Here is an 18,756-nt window from a genome sequence, read left to right as displayed (position 1 = left end):
TAAATCATGATTTATATTAATGGGCACATTATTTTATTCATCCTCAATGTTACCCGTTAAATCAATGTACTGTATGTTACACAGAAAACAGTGACATAAGATTCTTGATCATCCAAGCTCCTACATAAAGAGATACATTACTTTCTCATTTAAATTATCACAAACTTCGTGAAGTTAATCACATAACTGGATAAGATATGGCAAGAATGTCAGAGACAAACAGCTCAACAACGTAACTAAGAAGAGAAACTGAGGCCATCTTGTTTCTGGATGTATCTGCATTTTCAGCATGTAGACGTTACCCGCCACTTATAGGAGGAATGATGGCTAATTCATCTCTGTTTTTCACAACAGCGGACTCAGGAGTATATTCCTCATTTAATGCAAGGACCATACAGCTACGAATTTCTTCCAGGCTTGGATATTTAACAATAAGCTTGTTCAAGCAATCATGAGCAGTGCTACCAGCTGAAACGGCCAGCTGCATCTCGGACACTCCAGTTAGATCTCTTGCTCGTGCAAAGAACAAAACCTTGATCTCCACAGAATTATTACCCTTTTCCTCTTCTTCACCATCAATCTTCTCAGAGATGCTTTCCTTCTCCATACACTGCCAAGTGCCAGGAACATTCATTTTATCTATATTGATATATGACAGATCCGGCCAAGTAATAGCTTTATATAGACTAGCATAAACTAAAGGTTCACGAGTATTTATGTGATTTGAAAGTAAGAGTGCAAATGAATTACATCACTTTGTAAACCTTTTGAGCTGACTCGAATATTATTCAATTTGTATTCAAAATTATAATAACTCGAACCGAGCTAAAACATATTTAAATATTTATTGAACCGCATTTGAGTTCAGATTGTTCGATAATTCCAGAATTGCTCACAAGCTTTAAGATACTCTATTGATAATGACATATACTCGAAACTAAAGGAGCTCGTGAGCTTAGGCAATAATTTTAGACATTGTTCACATTTCTTGATTGATAAATTTGAATGCGAAGAATCGAGCTCAATTTCAAATTAAACTCAGCTTGAAAATTAACTAGTTTTTCATGCTTTGGTTCGAGTTTCAAACAATCTCAACAAAATTTTAACTTTATCACAAATGTAGAAATACAAGGAGCATTCGGTTCAATTCGATTCGTTTGCTCCCCTACTGATATGTATTCCGATAACCAAAAAAAGAAAAACTTGGGGTACAGTCGGAATTTACTGTCCACTAAAACAAACAAACAGAAAATTAGAAGTAATAAAGTTAAAGGTAGGAGAATGCATAAGCTACCGAGCATATGGAGCTTCTTCTTGAACAAACATCTGATGGACAAAATAATATGCATGTTGGAATATCAGAAAAGAAACATGAAAACCAGCAAGTGGCAAACATACTACGTATCATTTAAAGGCAACTACTTTCTCCGATACTTTACCAATCAGTATTCTGCATCAGTACAATCATATGTTTCCACTGTCTACCCATCTTCATTATGTTCGATAAAACCCACATCATAAGCAAATAAAAGATTCATGCAGACAGTAAATCAAACAGATTCCAGGCAATCCGAGAGAGACAAAAAATCCCACATACCAATAAAAGATTCATGCAGACAGTACATCAAACAGATTCCAGGCATTCCGAGGTAAAGACAAAAAACCCCACATACCAGACTCTTTATGTCTAGATTACAAATATCGATTACCTTATAAATACAAGGGCCAACGTGTATCTTGAAAACGATTTCTGATTTCACAATACCCTTCGTTTGAAGATCAAACAAAAAAAAGTGGGATAAGGTAATAGAATCCAGAGAAAGAAAATTGGCAGGAGATGAGGAGAGATTTATATACACCAGAGAATTAAGGATGGAGGTGTGACCGTGTGAGAGAAAGGAAAACGAATCTTGCTGAAGATGAGCTTAAACAAAAACAGATGGTGTTTACTTTTATTTTAAAAAATACTCAACTAAATGTAAACAAAAAATATACATAATTCACTAGATATGATTCTATAAAATATATAATCTAAAAAAATATATAAAAAATATTGATTAATTATATTTCAATATTTTCAATCGGTTCGGTTTTGATATAAATCAAATTCTATAAACTTTGATTTTAACATTTATATCAAAAAAATTTAAAAAAAAAATCGATTTCAGTTCGTTGTCCTAACTTTCGGTTTGGATTTCTGGTTTGAACACCCCGGTTTTCAATAGGACAGTGCATACTATTTATGGGCCAAAATTAAGCTTATGATGTTTGGGATGTCGATGGTAATGCAATGTCGATATATACAATTTCTATCATCTAGTCGAGATAAAGAAGTAGTTGCATAATTAATTTTGTCTGAGCAGGATCATCACCCCAAATTCGGAGGATCTAAATGCTGTGGTAAGAAATTTAGAAGTATGGAGGACTATTTTGTAACGTTACAATTAAAGAAACGATAGGCACCAGTGACAATTTTACAAGTTAGAAAACATAATATGCTCTTCTTTTTCTCTGCTCCAACAATGTTACTGTTAGGTATTGAAGATGTGATGAAAAGTTGCACCCATAATCCATTCCAACTTGGAGGTCGACAAGTTTGCTAGATAGGCGAGCTGGCAAACTGCTTCTCTTGCTTCCTTGTAACCACACTCAGAGACAGCATAAGGAAAGTCGCTGTAAATGGTTAACGTGTGGAAAAGAGACTTCGATATGTCTGATTACATAATAACTATACTACACAAGGAGGTCTCTGCCTACGCTAGTGTTGAATCTGTGCGTGTAAGCACGCAAACTTTCCTACTCTTGTTGTTTCATGTTGACAAACTTAGGATAGTCAGCGGCTGCTTTTTACTACTTGCGAACCTGTGAGAAAACATCCTGCTGAAGTCCTGGAAAGTGCATATGCTTCCTGGCTCAAGGGTGTTGAACCATAATTGGACTGCTCCCTTGAGGTATTAAGAAAAACCATGCATTTAATGGGATCGATATATTGATGCAGTAAGAAAACATTCTCGAACCGAGCAAGGTGCACCTCTGGATCTCCCTTCCCAGATATGTTTCCCTTCCCGAATATGTTAGGATAGCTGAAACATTGTGGTAGCTCGGCGGCTAGGACTTCGAGCGAGAAGGGAACAGCTCGGGGTGGTGGAGGAGGAGCAACCAAGCGAGTGCTCCGTATACGCTTCATCTCTTCCCATAGCTTTCTGATTATTTTGTTGATGCGGAGGATTATTTACTTATTTCTGGGCCATGACTTTCTCTACGGTGGCAATGATCAGTTGAGCAATTTCTGTCATGTTGAAACCAGGTGTGAAAATATACTAGTGCTTGTGTGAAGCAATTGGCGAATGAACCAAATCACAGAGAATAACTTATATTTATAAAACTGAAATTAAGTCCCTTGTATAACAAGACTTCTAATATGGTAAGAATTTTAATAACACAAGTTACCTTGAATATCATATTTGAGTTGATCTTATCATATCTTTAATAATTTACGAATTCGAATGAGACATCCGTATTTTTTTAGGATTATTTCCTTATCCTGATGTTCGGTTTGGTACATGTGATTGATAAATGAATGATTAGTAATAAGATGGACTATAAAATGAAATATATGAATAAATAATATGGTGGGATAAAATATATGATGTTTGGTATAATTTTAACATTATAGATTAATTTTGTGTATTAGCATGAAATAACTAAAGTATCCCCCACTATATACAATATAATTACCTAACCTAAATATAATAAATAAATAATAACAGTAATAAGAAATAAATATGTAGGTAATTTTAGAAAATATTAATAATATCGATAGTAAGTACAATAAAAAAATAAGAAATAAGTCTAATATATTAATATTAAATATATTGATCATATTAAGAAAAAGAATTTCGAAAATAAATTGATAATAATAAAAATATGAATAATAATAACATATATAATAATACTGATATTAATATTAAAAATTCATTTTTTATTAATTTGTAAACTTTATTTTTAATTATACATCTCATTAATTATAATGATATTATTAATTTAATCAATAATGTAATTCTTATAATTTTTTTCTATTAATAAATATGAGTTAATTATAATGATATTATTAATTTAATCAATAATGTAATTCTTATAATTTTTTTCTATTAATAAATATGAGGAGAAAAATGTAATTTGATTATTTCACTTGATTTGTGAGATTAATAATCAAATAATTATCCACAAAATTGGATCTTAAACCGAGTCAAAATGATTATTAAAGTATTTTAAATTTTTAATCAAATATATGATGAATATTTGACTATTTATCTATCCTTGTTTAATCTACTGAACCAAACACACCCGAACCAAACACACCCTCAACATCGATCGAGCATCTTGAATGACAAAGACTTCGTGCGCCACATCATTATATTGAGTCTGGGTGGAGCCTCGCTTACATCGGGTGTGCAAGCATTATGTGCCGCCATACAATACCCGAGGCAAGATTCCCGAGCTACAATACCCGAGGCTTGGTCAATTCGAATTCAGGATACAGAATGAATATCAATAACATAGCTTTTTTTTATATCCGTTTATGTTTTATAAGTGGAACGCCTGATAATATAAAGTCGTTCGAATCTAATACTCACAATCAATTTATTTATTTTATTTGTATAAATAAATTTCTTAGATATATCCCTGGTTTTAGACTTTTAGACCACGGACATTCGGGGTAAGTTAGTAATTTCGTTGAGATTGAGTGCACTAGCGGTCTAGTGGACCGTGGATGGTACCATCATGTCTCGCTTTCTTGGGATCTACTATTTTCTTGAATCTGCGTTTGAGACGTCACCGTTCATCTCAGACACTATAATAATACCCAACGGAGAAGAAGAAGAATAACGAATTAATGTGATATGGACTTAACGGATAAGGTGGAGATAGCAAAGCAAGCAATCAAAGAGATAATGGAGGAGCATCAAGTCTCCGAGCACAAACCCACTGCCAAACAACTCCTCTTTCGACTGCTTTCTCAGGTTCTCTATCTCTGTCATTTCTGTTCTGTGTGTTATTATCTTTGCAAGACGTTTATGGGTTTCTTGGATTCAGATCTTCACTTGAATCTTTTCTTGTTACAAGAACTTGAATCATTTAGAAGGACGCGATATCGGTGTTCGGCTGCTTTGTTTGCTTTATGTACATCTCAACTGTCTGTTAAAGAATTGTTCCTTTGTGAATTTGTTGTTGCCTAAAAAAACAGTTGGATTCATTGCAAGAGGAAGACTCTGAGAAAGTGTGTCCGGAAGAGAAGCCAAAAGAACAGTGGGATTCATTGCGAGATGAACAGGTTGAGAAATTGTGTCCAGAAGTGGATAGGACAGAAGAGAAGCCAAAAGAACAGTTGGATACGTTGCAAGAAGAAGATGTTGAGAAATTGTTTCCAGAAGTGGATAAGACAGAAGAGAAGCCTGGAAAACAGTTGGATTCATTGCAAGAAAAAGATGTTGAGAAATTGTATCCAGAAGTGGATAGGACAGCAGAGATAATCAAAGAGGTGAGGAATGTAAAGAGGCAGAATCTGATCACTCACTGCCTTGTGTCGACCATGATTCTGCTCACTGCAGCTTGGCAGATATCAGAAGTGTCTCTGTTATTGAAAGTCAAAAATGGATTGAGGAACCCTTTTAATTTCTTTGGTGGAATCATAAAAGATTTAATCTTGAAAGGGGCCAGACGTGAAGTAGACGGCGAACAGTCGTCTGGCCAGCAAAAACCTGCTATCAAAGCCCCCTTGATCGAGCTTCCTGATCTTCCCCTCTTGGATTTGTCAATTTTCGATTCTACTGATGAAGAATGAGGATGTTTCCACTGTTATCCAAACAGAAGTATACAAACATAGTGGGACCAAAAAGTCTCCCATGGGTTCGAGAGACCGGTATCCTCTGCGCCGTATTTTGTTGGCTTGTAATTTTTGAACGAAACCATCTTTAGTAGTAGTCTAGACTAGATGTTTTTCAGTTAGTTCATCTTTTGTTAAAACGAATTAGTGCATCACAATTTCTTGAATGAAGTTTGTTCCAGATAAGATCTTATTGCTTTTGGGAAAGATTTGCTTGATTAATTCTCCAAGATAAAGGATTTGAGGTTTGTCTAGAATATGATTATTTTTTAAGGTTACCATGGTTTGAGCAGTTACAGAATTTGTAGTCTGGTGCATCGTACGAATTTGCAGAATTGGAACCTGAATATGTTTGAAAAAGATATTGTAATGTGTTTACAACTAAAATATATGCTACATCAGGAATACCTGTCTTATTGAATCTTAATCAAACACGATCATATTTTTATTTTGAATTCAAATAAATAATCAAACATGTTTATTAAAAAATAAGAACAGAACTGGCACTTTAGGTCTACCATAGACCCACCCGTATTTAAAATAGTTTTTCTTGGCAATACACAATGTAGAGTTTTTAGTGTAGAGCTGTTGGGAATATTGAAAGCAATTAGGTACTGAATTCATCTATATATTTTCATTATTCGAAGGGAACAGTGCATTTGAATACAGTGCATTAGAAGATGAGTCATGCTCGGCAAACAAAGGTTAACAAACCATATACTGTGCGTGTTCTAACACACAGCGACTAAAATCTAGCATCGTCAGAAGATCTTCTTGCAGTTATAACTCCACCTACACAGGCAGCATAACTCGTTGTTGCACAGCACTCGAAGCAGGGAACAGATTGGTATTTTCAACTCTTCTAAGGCTAATGTGGGAGAGAGTTGAGGTATGTTGCACAGATATAACTTGTTTCAGCAAACTTGTGTCACTGAAATTTCGAGAGATCAGTTCATAAGCACCACTGGCAGATGATTTCACCATATTGAACATAAACAATAGTAGGATGATATCAAATGTCCATTGCACAAGCCGTCCGAACAGAAGGAATTGCTTCTTCATCGTTCACTAGTCATTTGAACTGAAGGAATTGCTTCTTCATTGCTCTCAACGGTCAGACAAGAAGGCTTGGCCGCTCCAAAGTAGAAGAATGCCATTATCTTTGATAACTCATCAGCTGTTCAGATTGCTGTAGCGAAAAATGGAAGATTCACGTACAGGCCATAGCCAAAAGCATGCAAGTGCTTGAATACCAAAAATTTACCTTTCTCACGGCACAAAATTTTTCCTGCTTTAGTGAAAATGAGTACTGGGAAGATAGAGACTCGTAATGCAGAGACCAAATCAAGTTCCAACAGCATCGATTGCAACACACTGTTTTCTAATGCTGATTAGTAGCTCGCAGAGAGGAAGATGTAAGTGTTCAGTGGAAAAGCTCACTTACTCTAGGTGATGGTAACTGACAGTTCCATTAGATGTGCACTGCTTTTTCTAATTCATCTCGGGTCCTCTCTTTATCCTTCGGTCTGCAGATATTTTTTTACAAGAATTAGTAAATATAGAGTTGCACAAGGATAAAGCATTATGTACAAGGACTGAAAGATTTAAATTGACATCCAACTCGCATCATTAAACATCACATATTAAAAGTGTCATTCTTGACTTAAACTAACATAGATTGACATCCAATTATTATTTAGCCAAATGGAATATCTTTCGGCCATATTTTGATAAATGGATTTGAAGAAAGTGGATATCAAATATCCATAGCGTATGTTTGGGCAAAAATTTTACCTACGCATTTCAAATTCCACTTCTTTGTCTGATAATTTTTTCCACACTTTAATAGATTAAAATCACTCAAATACATGTATTTCAAATCAATTGATTTTCAAATATATTAATTTCAAAATATCTTTCAAATCCTACATACATGCTTCCAAATGCAGCCTAAAGGTATATGCTTTGTTGTCAGACTGCAACTCAATACTTAATATTGTCTCATGGTTGCATACTTGCATTAACTTCCTCCTATTCCTTTGAAGATGCAATTCTTCCTCCTTTCCAAGCTTTCAAATAATTACCAATACCACTAACTTTCAAAATTTTCTACATTTTTCCTCAATGGCAATCGTGTATTCAGTTTCCATAAATTTACTTTGTTTAGCCACACACTACGAAAGCCATATTCAATACAAATATACTTTTGCACGAGTGGATGTTTCAAAATATCTTATATATACTATTGGGTGACATCTAACTTTTCTTTTGGATACAAGGTTTCACTTCACCCAACTAATTTTGGATATCAGTTTAATTGATGAAAGAGTTTGAGGACAAACCTTTTGTAACGATTATGCACAAGAACGACTAAAGGACTGATGTCCTTGAAAACAGCTTCTTCCCATTCTGCAGTGGTAATGTCTTTTATAGGACGAATATAATCATCATCTTGCCATACTATTTCATTTTCACCGTCATAATTCTCATCATCATCCTTTTTTACATTCTTGATGCTGATCTTGTTGAAGAACTGATTCAAATTAAAGCCCCGCCCATCAGCGTCCTCTGGCCAATCTGGATCCTCCTCCTCAACACAAGTGGATATTAAGCCAAAATTTTCTGCATCTTCCTCCTCTTCTCAACAAGATCCGTCTCTTCTTCCACATCAGGAATCCTACCAATAACTTCCCTAATCTTTTGCCTCCATTCTTTCCGCTTTTCTTCATCCATAGCAAAGGAATCATCATTTCTATCCTCCTCGCTCCCACTGGATTCATCCCCTTCCTCTTCCTCCCCTCCACCAAGCCTAAGCAATTCTTCTATTTTTGAAACTTCAATGCCACTTCCTTTTCTGCCATCACCCTGTCTTCACAATCCAAAACAGAATTCACATATGTTTATAGGTATGATAAGGGGGAAACTACAGAGCAAAAAGGAGATGAAAAAAGATACCCTTTGAGGTGAACACAGAAGCTTTTTTGAAAATAAGCCGCCGAAAGGCTTAATTCTATGGTAGGGATCCATCTCACGCACTTCTTTCGCAGAAGTGAAGAGAGCTTGTGGCCTTGAAGCATATTGAAGCAATTCCATTTCCTAAATATTAAATCAAACTGAAACTCTTAAAGTCCCCATATATCATGAATGTTCTGGAAAAGAATGGTATCATGTGTGAATTCAATCTAAAAGAAAACAGATATGACCTTCTGAGCAAAAACTATGTTTCTACCATTTCCAATTTCCTAATTATTTGCGAGGATCCTTTTGGTATAACAATAATCAGTGATGCTCTGTCACTCAATTTAAATTACTCTTTAGCACAAGAGCAACAGCCAACGCAAGCATAAAAAAGATTAGCAAGCAATAATATCACAAGTGGCATCCATAACACAACAGTTTATAGTTAAAACGAAATACCCGATTCAGAGATAAACAGAAACCAATTCTCAAACATGAAGGATGTATCAGTAACAAGACCCGTAGAACGAATCAGTGCACACACATCAAATACAGCTCTTTCCGAAATCGGTTATATTACGGACCCGCCGGCGTCGAGCTAGAACTTCGCAACCAAGGCCGCCGATAAAGCAGAACCTGATACTCTCCATATCTGCATAGAATCGCCTCCTTCCCGCCAGTAGCTTCAGGATGCGGTCCAGTTATGTAGAAGAGGCAGCGTGAAATGGGATAAGGTTTCCCGCAACAGAATTAATTTCCACAATTAAGCCGAGAGCCATTTCTGCCTTGGGGGTTCCGTAGAAGGGTATAAATGACATTTCGGTTTAAACAATTTTTTAATATCATATTATATTTTAAAATTTAAAATTCAAACAAATTTTTTGGAGAACAACATTTTCGTTAAGTTATTTTTCATTTTGGTTTTGTTATTTAACATATTTTTCACTTTTTTCTCATTTATATTAACGTGACATCTAAAAATGATAAGTTTATATCAATCAAATACTCAAACATTTATGATATGATATTTTTTATCCACGATCGAATTTCTCTTTTTTTTTTATTTCTATTTTCTTCAAAAATATGTTCACTACATCATTGTAACATTCAGAATTCTTTTGGATATACGTTGTATTTGTGCACAACATGCATGAATTTGAACTGTGTTTTTATTTTATCATCAAAAAATAAAATAGTACATTTGTGAACAACATGCATGAATTTGAAATATGTCATGTATCAAAAAATAAAAAATAAAATATGCTTGTCTGTAAAAACTTGTTTTTATTAGTTTTAAGAGTTTATATTATTAGGTTTTAACTACTTATCGATGCTTGCATCTTATTTTAATAGTACTTTCTTCTTCTTTTTTTTTTTTTTACAGAAAATACGTAAGAAGTCGAGGGCGTTGAACTTTGTTTTTATTTTTAATAAATTCTACCTAGATTTTTCACAACATTGCAAACCTTTAAAATATGCTCGTCTGAAAATTAAAGGCTCGTTTTCACAAATCTTAAGAGCTTATGTTAGGTTTTAACTACTTATATTGATGCGTACATCTTATTTTAATAATACTTTTTTTTTAGAATAAACTACACAAGTTCTCATAGAAATATATAAAAAGTCGAGAGCGAAAATCAAGATCAATCAGAAGGTTGAGGAGAAAAGGAGAGACAAAATGGATGAATTGATAATGATTTAAGACATCAAAACCTACGTGACAGATTGAAATACACCTAAGCAAAATTAAATGATAAAAAATAAAGATAAAAAGTCACTCAATATTCAAAAATTGGAGTGAAAAAAATTTTCGTTTATCTCTATTTTTGCTCAAGTGAACTTCAATGTTTGTCACGTAGGTTTTTGCACATCGCATTAGCCACTTATGGTATTTAACTTGAATCGTAACAAAGTTGTTATCATCTCAACATATCATGACAGAGTGTTTTTAGAAATTACATATAATTTCGTGATTTTTCAGAGAATTGATCTTAAAATCAAGTTTATTCGAAAATTATATTTAAAACATGTAAAATTAATAAACATCGTAACAAAAAATTCATTATTTCCATCCTCCTCGCTCCACTAGATTCATCCCCTTCATCTTCCTGCACTCCACCAAGCCTAAGCAAATTTTTCTATTTAGGAAACTTCAATACCACTTCAGCACTTCTTTTTCTGCCATCAGCCTGTCTTCACGATCCAAAACCGAACGAGAATTCATCTCATGCACTTCTTTCACAGAAGTGGAGAGCTTGTGGCCTTGTACCTGTTGAAGCAATTACATTCCCTAAATACTAAATCAAACTGAAACTCTAAGGTCCCCTTACATAATGAATTTTAAAACATATACTTATGCTTTTTTAAAATTTGATCGACGTGATATATCATTTCAATTCGATTTATGATTTTTGGCTTCGATTTGATCAGTATATCACAAAACATGTTTTAAATTATGTCAATGCACGGTTATAATTTCCATTTGAAATGGTAAGAAAATTTTTGATATTTGATAAGTTTTGCTATAGTTCTGATGCGGTGGGATATAATAATCATTAACATAGTCTCGCCTCTTATCTTAGATAATCAATAATTTGGGACTGGTATGTTAACCATAGAATTTTCGATATTTGAGAAGTTTTATTATGGCTCTGATGCGGTGTGATATAATAATCGTTAACATAGTATCTCCCTTTAAAGGATTAAAAATTAGATACTGATCAATTAACCATGAAAAACAATATGATTTTCAATATCATTTATGCCATTTGTTTTGTTCGGTTCTAATTTGTTTTTACATGTTATTATTTTGATTCGTTAAGTTCATATGCATCTTTGTTATTTTTTATGATCGATCAACCCTCACTTACTGAATATTTCACAAAATGCTCATATTTTACTTTTCATCTCCAGATAAAGACGAATAATAGCTACACGATGAGGAACAATAGATGTTCAGGGATTGGTGATCTATTCTAGTTTCTGCTTTTAGTTCAATTCTAAATGAAAAAAAGACTGGTTTAGTTATATATTATACAACAATGGTTATTATTTTCGATGTTAAATTATTAAACAATACTGATGCTTAACGTCTCGTTTACGGGACGTGACATAAAGTCAAAACAATAATTTAACCATGATATTAGGTCGTTTAAACCATGATATTAAGTCGTTTGAAATCCGTGATTTCTTTTGAATTTTCAAATTTTAAATAAATTACACAAATGAAATCCAAGTCCATCACGTACATACTTATTTAATCTATAGTTGTACCAATTAAAATGAATTTCGAAACTACACAATATTAGAGTCATTTGAAATATATTATGACTAATACAATTATAATGTAAATAAATATGAGATGGATTTGAATTGTTTTGTTTAAGTTATATAAACAATAAAAATACATACAAAATCATGAATTTCAAATTGCTTAATCCAAAACCACCACTAGGATCTGGAAAACTCAAAGGGATGGATTGTCACCATATCTTCATACAACGTATTATGATTAGATATTCGAAACACGAGTCAGGAGATATTCCAACCACCCAATACATAATCTTGTGCTTTAATATATAACACAGTACAAAACTTCGGAATTTCCATAACAAAGGTCTTAAAAAACGAGTCTATGAGTTAAAATATTTGGGGGCATGCAATAATGTCTCCACTAGAAGACTAATCAAAATATACTGTTTATATGATTTAAAAGACTAAATTGACACTAATTATATCTTTTCATGAAACGACAATAGCTTAATTATCGATCTCATGATAATTATGGCTCAATGTTCTTGTAACCTGTACGAAATTTCGAGGTCTAACTAAAAAGAAAACAATCATGCAGCTTTATAATTTTATAAACTAGGAAAAAAAATAGCAAATAATGAATTTCAAAGGTTAAGTCGGTAATGAGAGACCTCTCTTTTGTCCGTTCCAGGCACCGATTTTATATATCCTAAATAATAAATATAAATATAAAATGAAAATATTATCACTCTATGAATCAAGAAAAAAATATTTCAAAGGGGGACAAAAAAAAAAAACTAGCCGTCTCCTGTTAATTTTCCTCCCCTTCACTCGATGTGTACATGTATACCCACACGCACGAACACGAAATCTCATATATAAATACCTACCATTCTCGTAATATATAATACACTAGCTAAGTCTATTATATTATATTGTATGTTATTTGCCACTTGTCAATTTCAATTTACTCTTCTTCGATCTCCATTGATGATCATACACTGACTGATCAAGCATTGATTGAAATATTTATAATAATAAACGAACGATCATCGATGGAGAATCCGCACGGAGAATCATTCGGGCTTGAGCAGAGCCCGAGAGTGAAGAGAAGCAGAGAAAGTGATGGGAGCTCGGAGCAGCTGGGCGGTGGAAGAAAGAGTTCCAGCGAGTATCCTCTGTACAGAGGGGTGCGAATGCGGGCCTGGGGCAAGTGGGTTTCGGAAATTCGGGAGCCGAAGAAGAAGTCTCGAATCTGGTTAGGGACATTCGCCAGCCCGGAAATGGCGGCCCGAGCCCACGACGTTGCTGCGCTGGCTATCAAGGGGGACTCCGCCATCCTCAACTTCCCGGAGATAGCGCACCTGCTACCCCTCCCGATCACTCGCTCCCCGCAGGACGTGCAGGCCGCGGCCACAAAGGCTGCTCACATGGAGCACCTCCACCTCCAGCACCGATGTGGAAGTAGCGAGAAGCGGTCTTTGGGTTCGTCTTCTTCGTTGATGACGCTGTCTTCGACGTCGGAGGCGGCGGAGCTGAGCGAGATAGTGAAGCTGCCGATTCTTGGCACGAACTTGGACTCGGTGGAGACTGTAGGTGACTTCGTGTGGGCGGATGATTCAAAGTGGGATTATTACAGTAACCCATCCCTACAAAGTTTCGAAGATTGTGGGATTTTCTTCGGAGAAAATAACAATCTTGGGATCGAAAATTATGACATGACGTCCCTCAATTTGGACGACTTGTTTTGGTGAAATGATTTAACTGTGTTTTCTTTAATGGAGAATGGAAATTTTTCCGGCTGAAATTGAAATTTTATTCTGTTTAGTTAAAATTAGTATTTAACTTCTCTGCTTCTACCTCAAGTATCATATTAATAATGATTGGTATCATGTTAGCAGTAAAGCAGAAAATGTCCAAAATTGCTAAAGAAATAAGGTTGTTTCAGGAAGACCTAAATTAATTCATTAGATTATCAATAATTTAATTTAGGCTAATTTACAAAACAGATTTTTTTTTTTCTCGCTTTTAAAATCCTTTTTTAACGAGTTTTTATTGGGAAATTTTCAGTCCTTCCTTTGAGTTTTTGTCTGTGTTCTTCTACAAAAGATCGAATTTTGTTCTTTTTCTTTTATTTTCCCTCCTCTGAATTTGTAACTTTTTGAAAAGTAGTAAAATAATTTGTAATCTTATCTTTTTTATGACTTTTGATGTACACGATAAAAGATAAATTACACGGGAATAAACTCGCTCATAAAATGTTGAAATAGTATATCTACAATTAATGCATATTAAATAAAAACAAGTTGTACGTATGTTCAGTATGCAAACAAAAATGGCACAGTGTAAAAAGTTACTTTTATTATATGTTATTTTTATATATAGAATACAATTTTTTGAAAAACTGATACTCAAATTATCCATGACTCATTATTATATAATAAGAATATAGAAATACTATAAATTAATAATATAAAAATCACGTATGTTAATTTTCGAGTTCATTGTTTAAATATATTGTTTCACAAAATACAATTTATTATTCATGTGTCATTTCATCTTGTAGAAAATTTATTTCATGATTCTAAAATAAAATTGTATTTAATTAGCAATATACTCGATCATGCATACACAAGATTATTTGTTTTGTGCGCTTCTATTTATGATAATTGTAGAGTTTAGGATTCTTTAGAATTTATATATGTAGCGAAAAGAAAATGAAGTGGGTGAAAGCATTCGAACACGGCTAAAAGCGGAAAGCCACGTATTTGTGAAGGACGTGAATTAATTTGAAATTTATCTTCATTTCAATAAATTCTACCAAGATTTTCGATATTACACAAGTTAAATGCTAGATGAGAGCTTGTCTGAAAAAGCCTATTCATTTTTTGTAATGGATAAAGCACATTATATTTTAAGTTTTAGTTATCTAAGTACTCAGATTTAAGTTTTGGTCCTTAGATTCTGTTTTAATTTTTTATCCTTTTTTGTGGGGTGAAAACGTGGTGCCGCCACCGTATATGTCTAGCATTTTTTAGTGACATTGTGAATTTCATATAAAAAAAATCAAAATCTTAAAAAAAAAAACTAATTTATAGTATCAAAACACAAATTTGAATACTTATGTACATGATCAAAATACAAAATAGACAAATTTAAAGAAATATTTTAGTAATTTTCTTTTTTAGTAAGTTCTACAAATGGTTGCATTCATTTTAAAATTAAGCATTTAAAAGTTATGAATAAAATAAATTATAGTAGAAATAAAAAAATTGAAAGTAAAGAGAAATTCAACATTTCAAATTATCATGAGCAGGTTGAGATAAAAATTAAGTAAATGAATGTATAAATGATAATTTTCTTCAAATTCATTTGAGGATTTGATATCCGACCTGAATGTATGAGTGTACAAAATGATTTTTCGGACTTGATATTCCTGAGAAATGCTCTTATCCGTCATATTTATGATGCATGTCATTTGATCTGATCGGCTAGGTGAGCCGTAGACATCATATCTAATGGGTTGGACTGTCTCTGCTGAGGACAACACTAGCGGTCGGGTAAGAGAAAGACTGACCTAGAGGGATCGAAACATCACCAACAACGAGGCACGATCCCAAATCCCCTCTTGTATTCACGGTCCTAACAGCTCAACCCATTGGCACCAATATCGATACAGCCTCTCATGTTCACTTGTCATTTAGTACGAGACTCTGTGCTAAATATAAAGATGTAAAGTTGCACATTGACTGATAACTATAGCTTTTGACATAGTGGTAAACGTTCGATCATAACACCGACTAAATAAATGGGCATGATGATTTTCGGGTTCGGGGATGGAGGTGTGTATAATAGAATCCTACTTATACTAGGGGTGGTATACCGTACCGAACTAGCATACCGATTATACCGAAATTGTACGGTATATCGAAAATTTCGGTACGGTATCTGTATATACCATTTTATACCGAAAAAACCTTATATTTTTAAAATGTTATAAATTTATTGTTTTAAAATATTATATATTTTATAATTTTATATATTTTTTCGGTATCTCGGTATTCCGGTATATACTGAAATTTTTAAATTGCATACCGTTACTGTACCAAAAAATTTAGTATTGTTATCGTACCGTATTGAAATCTTCGGTATACCGAAAATTTGGTATTTTTTCGGTACGGTAATCTCGATATATCGATCATTCAATATTTTTTCTCACCCCTACTTATACTCGAGCTTAATACCCGATTAAATTATAATAAATATTATGATATATATATATATATATAAAATTTATGATTTCCAAAATATAGAATATGCTCCATATATTTAAAAAAATTGTATTACTGATTCTATAATTTGGTCTCGTTCTGATTTTGCTATTTTATTCAGTCACGTTTCATTTTTGGTACAATAGCTTTGATTTTATTTTGTTTTATTATATGTATATATATATGTGAATAAAATTGAAAAAAAATATGTAATTTTATCAAAATTGAATTGTGATCAGATAAAAGACTAGTTAAAATCGAGGTCAACTTACATGACAATTTAGTTAACTTCTTTATTAAATATTAGGGGTGGGCACGGGTCGGGTTTTCGGATTCGAGTATCCGAAATTTCGGGTAACCCACAAGTCGGGTAGTAAATTTTACTACCCGACACCAACCCGATCATTTCAGGTACTCGACTATCGGGTACCCGAAATTATGGGTTTCTTCGTCGGGTACCTTTTTTTATTTTTTTTTGAAAATATATATATATTTTGAACATTTTACAAAAAATCACGTCATTATATCGAGTTATGACTTGTCATTATATAATATTATGACTAGTAAATTAAAAAAACACATGTATTTTTCACATTTCACAAAATATCATGTCATTATATCATTTTATGATTAGTCATTTTCATTATATCGGGTTTGACTAGCCACAAAAATACATTTATTTTTTAAATAAATAGACGGATAGACCCATACATTTAAAAAAAAAAATTTGGGTACCCGATATCCGATCGGATATCAGTAAAATATCCGAACCCGAAAATTATTTTCGGGTATCGGGTACTCGACGAACCCGTTTTTGAAAAAAAAAAACCCGACCCGATTGGGTCGGATGGGGTACCCGATATCCCAAAATAAACGCCCACCCCTATTAAATATAGAGACTCAGTATGATTCAAAGATATCAAGATACGGGATAAAAATTATCACCATTCACCATAGTCATTTCACGACAGTCATTTCACGATAATTCTTTATTCGATCAAATATGTATTTATAAATGTTTAAAAAAACAATATTTTTCGAAAATTATCGTGAAAAATTAATATGATTATTGTAAGAATATTTTCTTGGATAGAATATTGGAGTTGAATTTCGCATTTACGACAAAAATCACATTATTTTAGTACAAAATTCGAATGGAATGATGGAAGACGGTGTAGATACATACGACGGAACATAATTGAAGTGATAAAAAGCGATCGAGTTGGTGTATCGAAAAAAGAAAGAAAAGAAAAGTCGACTGAGTTGGTCGCTCAAAGCAAGTAAAACATTTTATTCCATATAATATATTCTCCTCCATTTGGTATTTTTGACGGTGGGAAATTACCAGTTAGTATCCTTCCAACTTCCTGCCCTTTTTGCACACAAAAAGGTTCTAATATCTTAGTATTCCATGTGTAAACAAAAAGGATTTTAGTGTCCCTTAGTTCGAATGCCAAATTTCTTTTCCTTATTATTTCCATCAACGGGAAAAATTACCACCCTTGCATAAATAGTAAATTTGCATGCATAAACTATGCTAATTAAATCAATTAGCATGTAATTATGAGAAGTTATACTAAGATAGATATAATATTTATTATAAAATAGTGAGACTCGTAACATGACATTTTTTTTTTACTTTTGATGCGTTTTGAATAAACTAGATCAGACTAAATAAGTTATATGTGTTACCTTTGTCTGGTAAAGAATAAACCTTCGAGATGAGATTTTCGCAAAATTATTACAAAATCTTTTTCAAGATTTGCGGCTCTGGAAAGTTTTCGAGGAAAGATGGTCGAATTTGAATAAATCACAGCACGAAGGGGCCATTGCAAAACTCATCACCTTTTAAACAGGCTTCCTGCGTTTGACCATTAATACTTAAATTCCTTATGGCTGAAAATTTCACACTATACCAAAAAGCATTGCGAACCTAATTCATTACAAGCATACATAAAATATATGTGAAAATTTATCACTATCAAAACTCCACCTTGATTATTTTAGGTCAACTCTAAAAAAATTTCGGATCACAAACTCTGACCTTTTTATTGTTGCCGTCATAAATTGCAATTGTGCCCTTAGTGTTTCATGGATTTATACTATATATCAAATTGTCGATGATTTGAAAGAGATATTCTTATATTTTAAGCATGCATCACTTTAAATAGTCTCAATTTAGACATGTCAATTTGTAGTAGGAGAACTGTCGTGGTTTGGGTTCAAGGAAATTAACTATGAAAGAGATCATATATATAGTCCAGAAAGCTGTAACAATTACGGACTGCAGTAAAAGGGATAAATTCTCTAGTTCTTCTTCTTCTTTTTTCTTTCTTTTAATAATAATTTGAAATATCATATATGAATCAACGCAAACTAATCCTACAT

General features: G+C 33.2%; 3 protein-coding genes and 1 pseudogene across 4 annotated transcripts; 2 read left to right on the top strand and 2 right to left on the bottom strand.

The window, feature by feature from the left end:
* Positions 1 to 91: 91 nt before the first annotated feature.
* On the bottom strand, positions 92 to 1,960 carry LOC142546132 (molybdopterin synthase sulfur carrier subunit). Of its 2 annotated transcripts, none has more exons than XM_075653657.1 (2): positions 1,598 to 1,960; positions 92 to 610 (listed from the first exon to the last, which is right to left on the bottom strand). In XM_075653657.1, the coding sequence occupies exons 1-2, from the start codon at positions 1,610 to 1,612 to the stop codon at positions 299 to 301; spliced, it is 327 nt and encodes a 108-aa protein (XP_075509772.1). In that variant the 5' UTR covers positions 1,613 to 1,960; the 3' UTR covers positions 92 to 298. The 2 variants fall into 2 exon arrangements, with proteins under 2 accessions (XP_075509772.1, XP_075509773.1); XM_075653658.1 differs by having other exon boundaries at positions 1,710 to 1,950.
* Positions 1,961 to 4,758: 2,798 nt separating this feature from the next.
* Positions 4,759 to 6,165, top strand: LOC142546131 (uncharacterized). The gene is made up of 2 exons (XM_075653656.1): positions 4,759 to 5,024; positions 5,249 to 6,165. The coding sequence occupies exons 1-2, from the start codon at positions 4,905 to 4,907 to the stop codon at positions 5,843 to 5,845; spliced, it is 717 nt and encodes a 238-aa protein (XP_075509771.1). The 5' UTR covers positions 4,759 to 4,904; the 3' UTR covers positions 5,846 to 6,165.
* A 264-nt stretch (positions 6,166 to 6,429) lies between these two features.
* On the bottom strand, positions 6,430 to 9,605 carry LOC142546130 (thioredoxin-like fold domain-containing protein MRL7L, chloroplastic; annotated as a pseudogene).
* Positions 9,606 to 13,009: 3,404 nt separating this feature from the next.
* On the top strand, positions 13,010 to 13,949 carry LOC142544688 (ethylene-responsive transcription factor TINY-like). The gene has a single exon (XM_075651724.1). The coding sequence runs from the start codon at positions 13,153 to 13,155 to the stop codon at positions 13,849 to 13,851; it is 699 nt and encodes a 232-aa protein (XP_075507839.1). The 5' UTR covers positions 13,010 to 13,152; the 3' UTR covers positions 13,852 to 13,949.
* Positions 13,950 to 18,756: the final 4,807 nt, after the last annotated feature.

This window comes from Primulina tabacum, chromosome 5, assembly GCF_025594145.1.
Source record: "Primulina tabacum isolate GXHZ01 chromosome 5, ASM2559414v2, whole genome shotgun sequence".
NCBI classification, from domain to species: Eukaryota; Viridiplantae; Streptophyta; class Magnoliopsida; order Lamiales; family Gesneriaceae; genus Primulina; species Primulina tabacum.
This window is presented reverse-complemented; position numbering and strand designations above follow the sequence as displayed.

What these genes read in the sequence shown, in the direction of transcription:
- LOC142546131 (XM_075653656.1), top strand. Translation starts at nt 4,905, where the DNA reads ATGGACTTAACGGATAAGGTGGAGATAGCAAAGCAAGCAATCAAAGAG. An exon ending in TCTTTCGACTGCTTTCTCAG is followed by an intron (nt 5,025 to 5,248) that starts GTTCTCTATCTC and finishes CTAAAAAAACAG; the next exon opens with TTGGATTCATTGCAAGAGGA.
- LOC142544688 (XM_075651724.1), top strand. Translation starts at nt 13,153, where the DNA reads ATGGAGAATCCGCACGGAGAATCATTCGGGCTTGAGCAGAGCCCGAGA.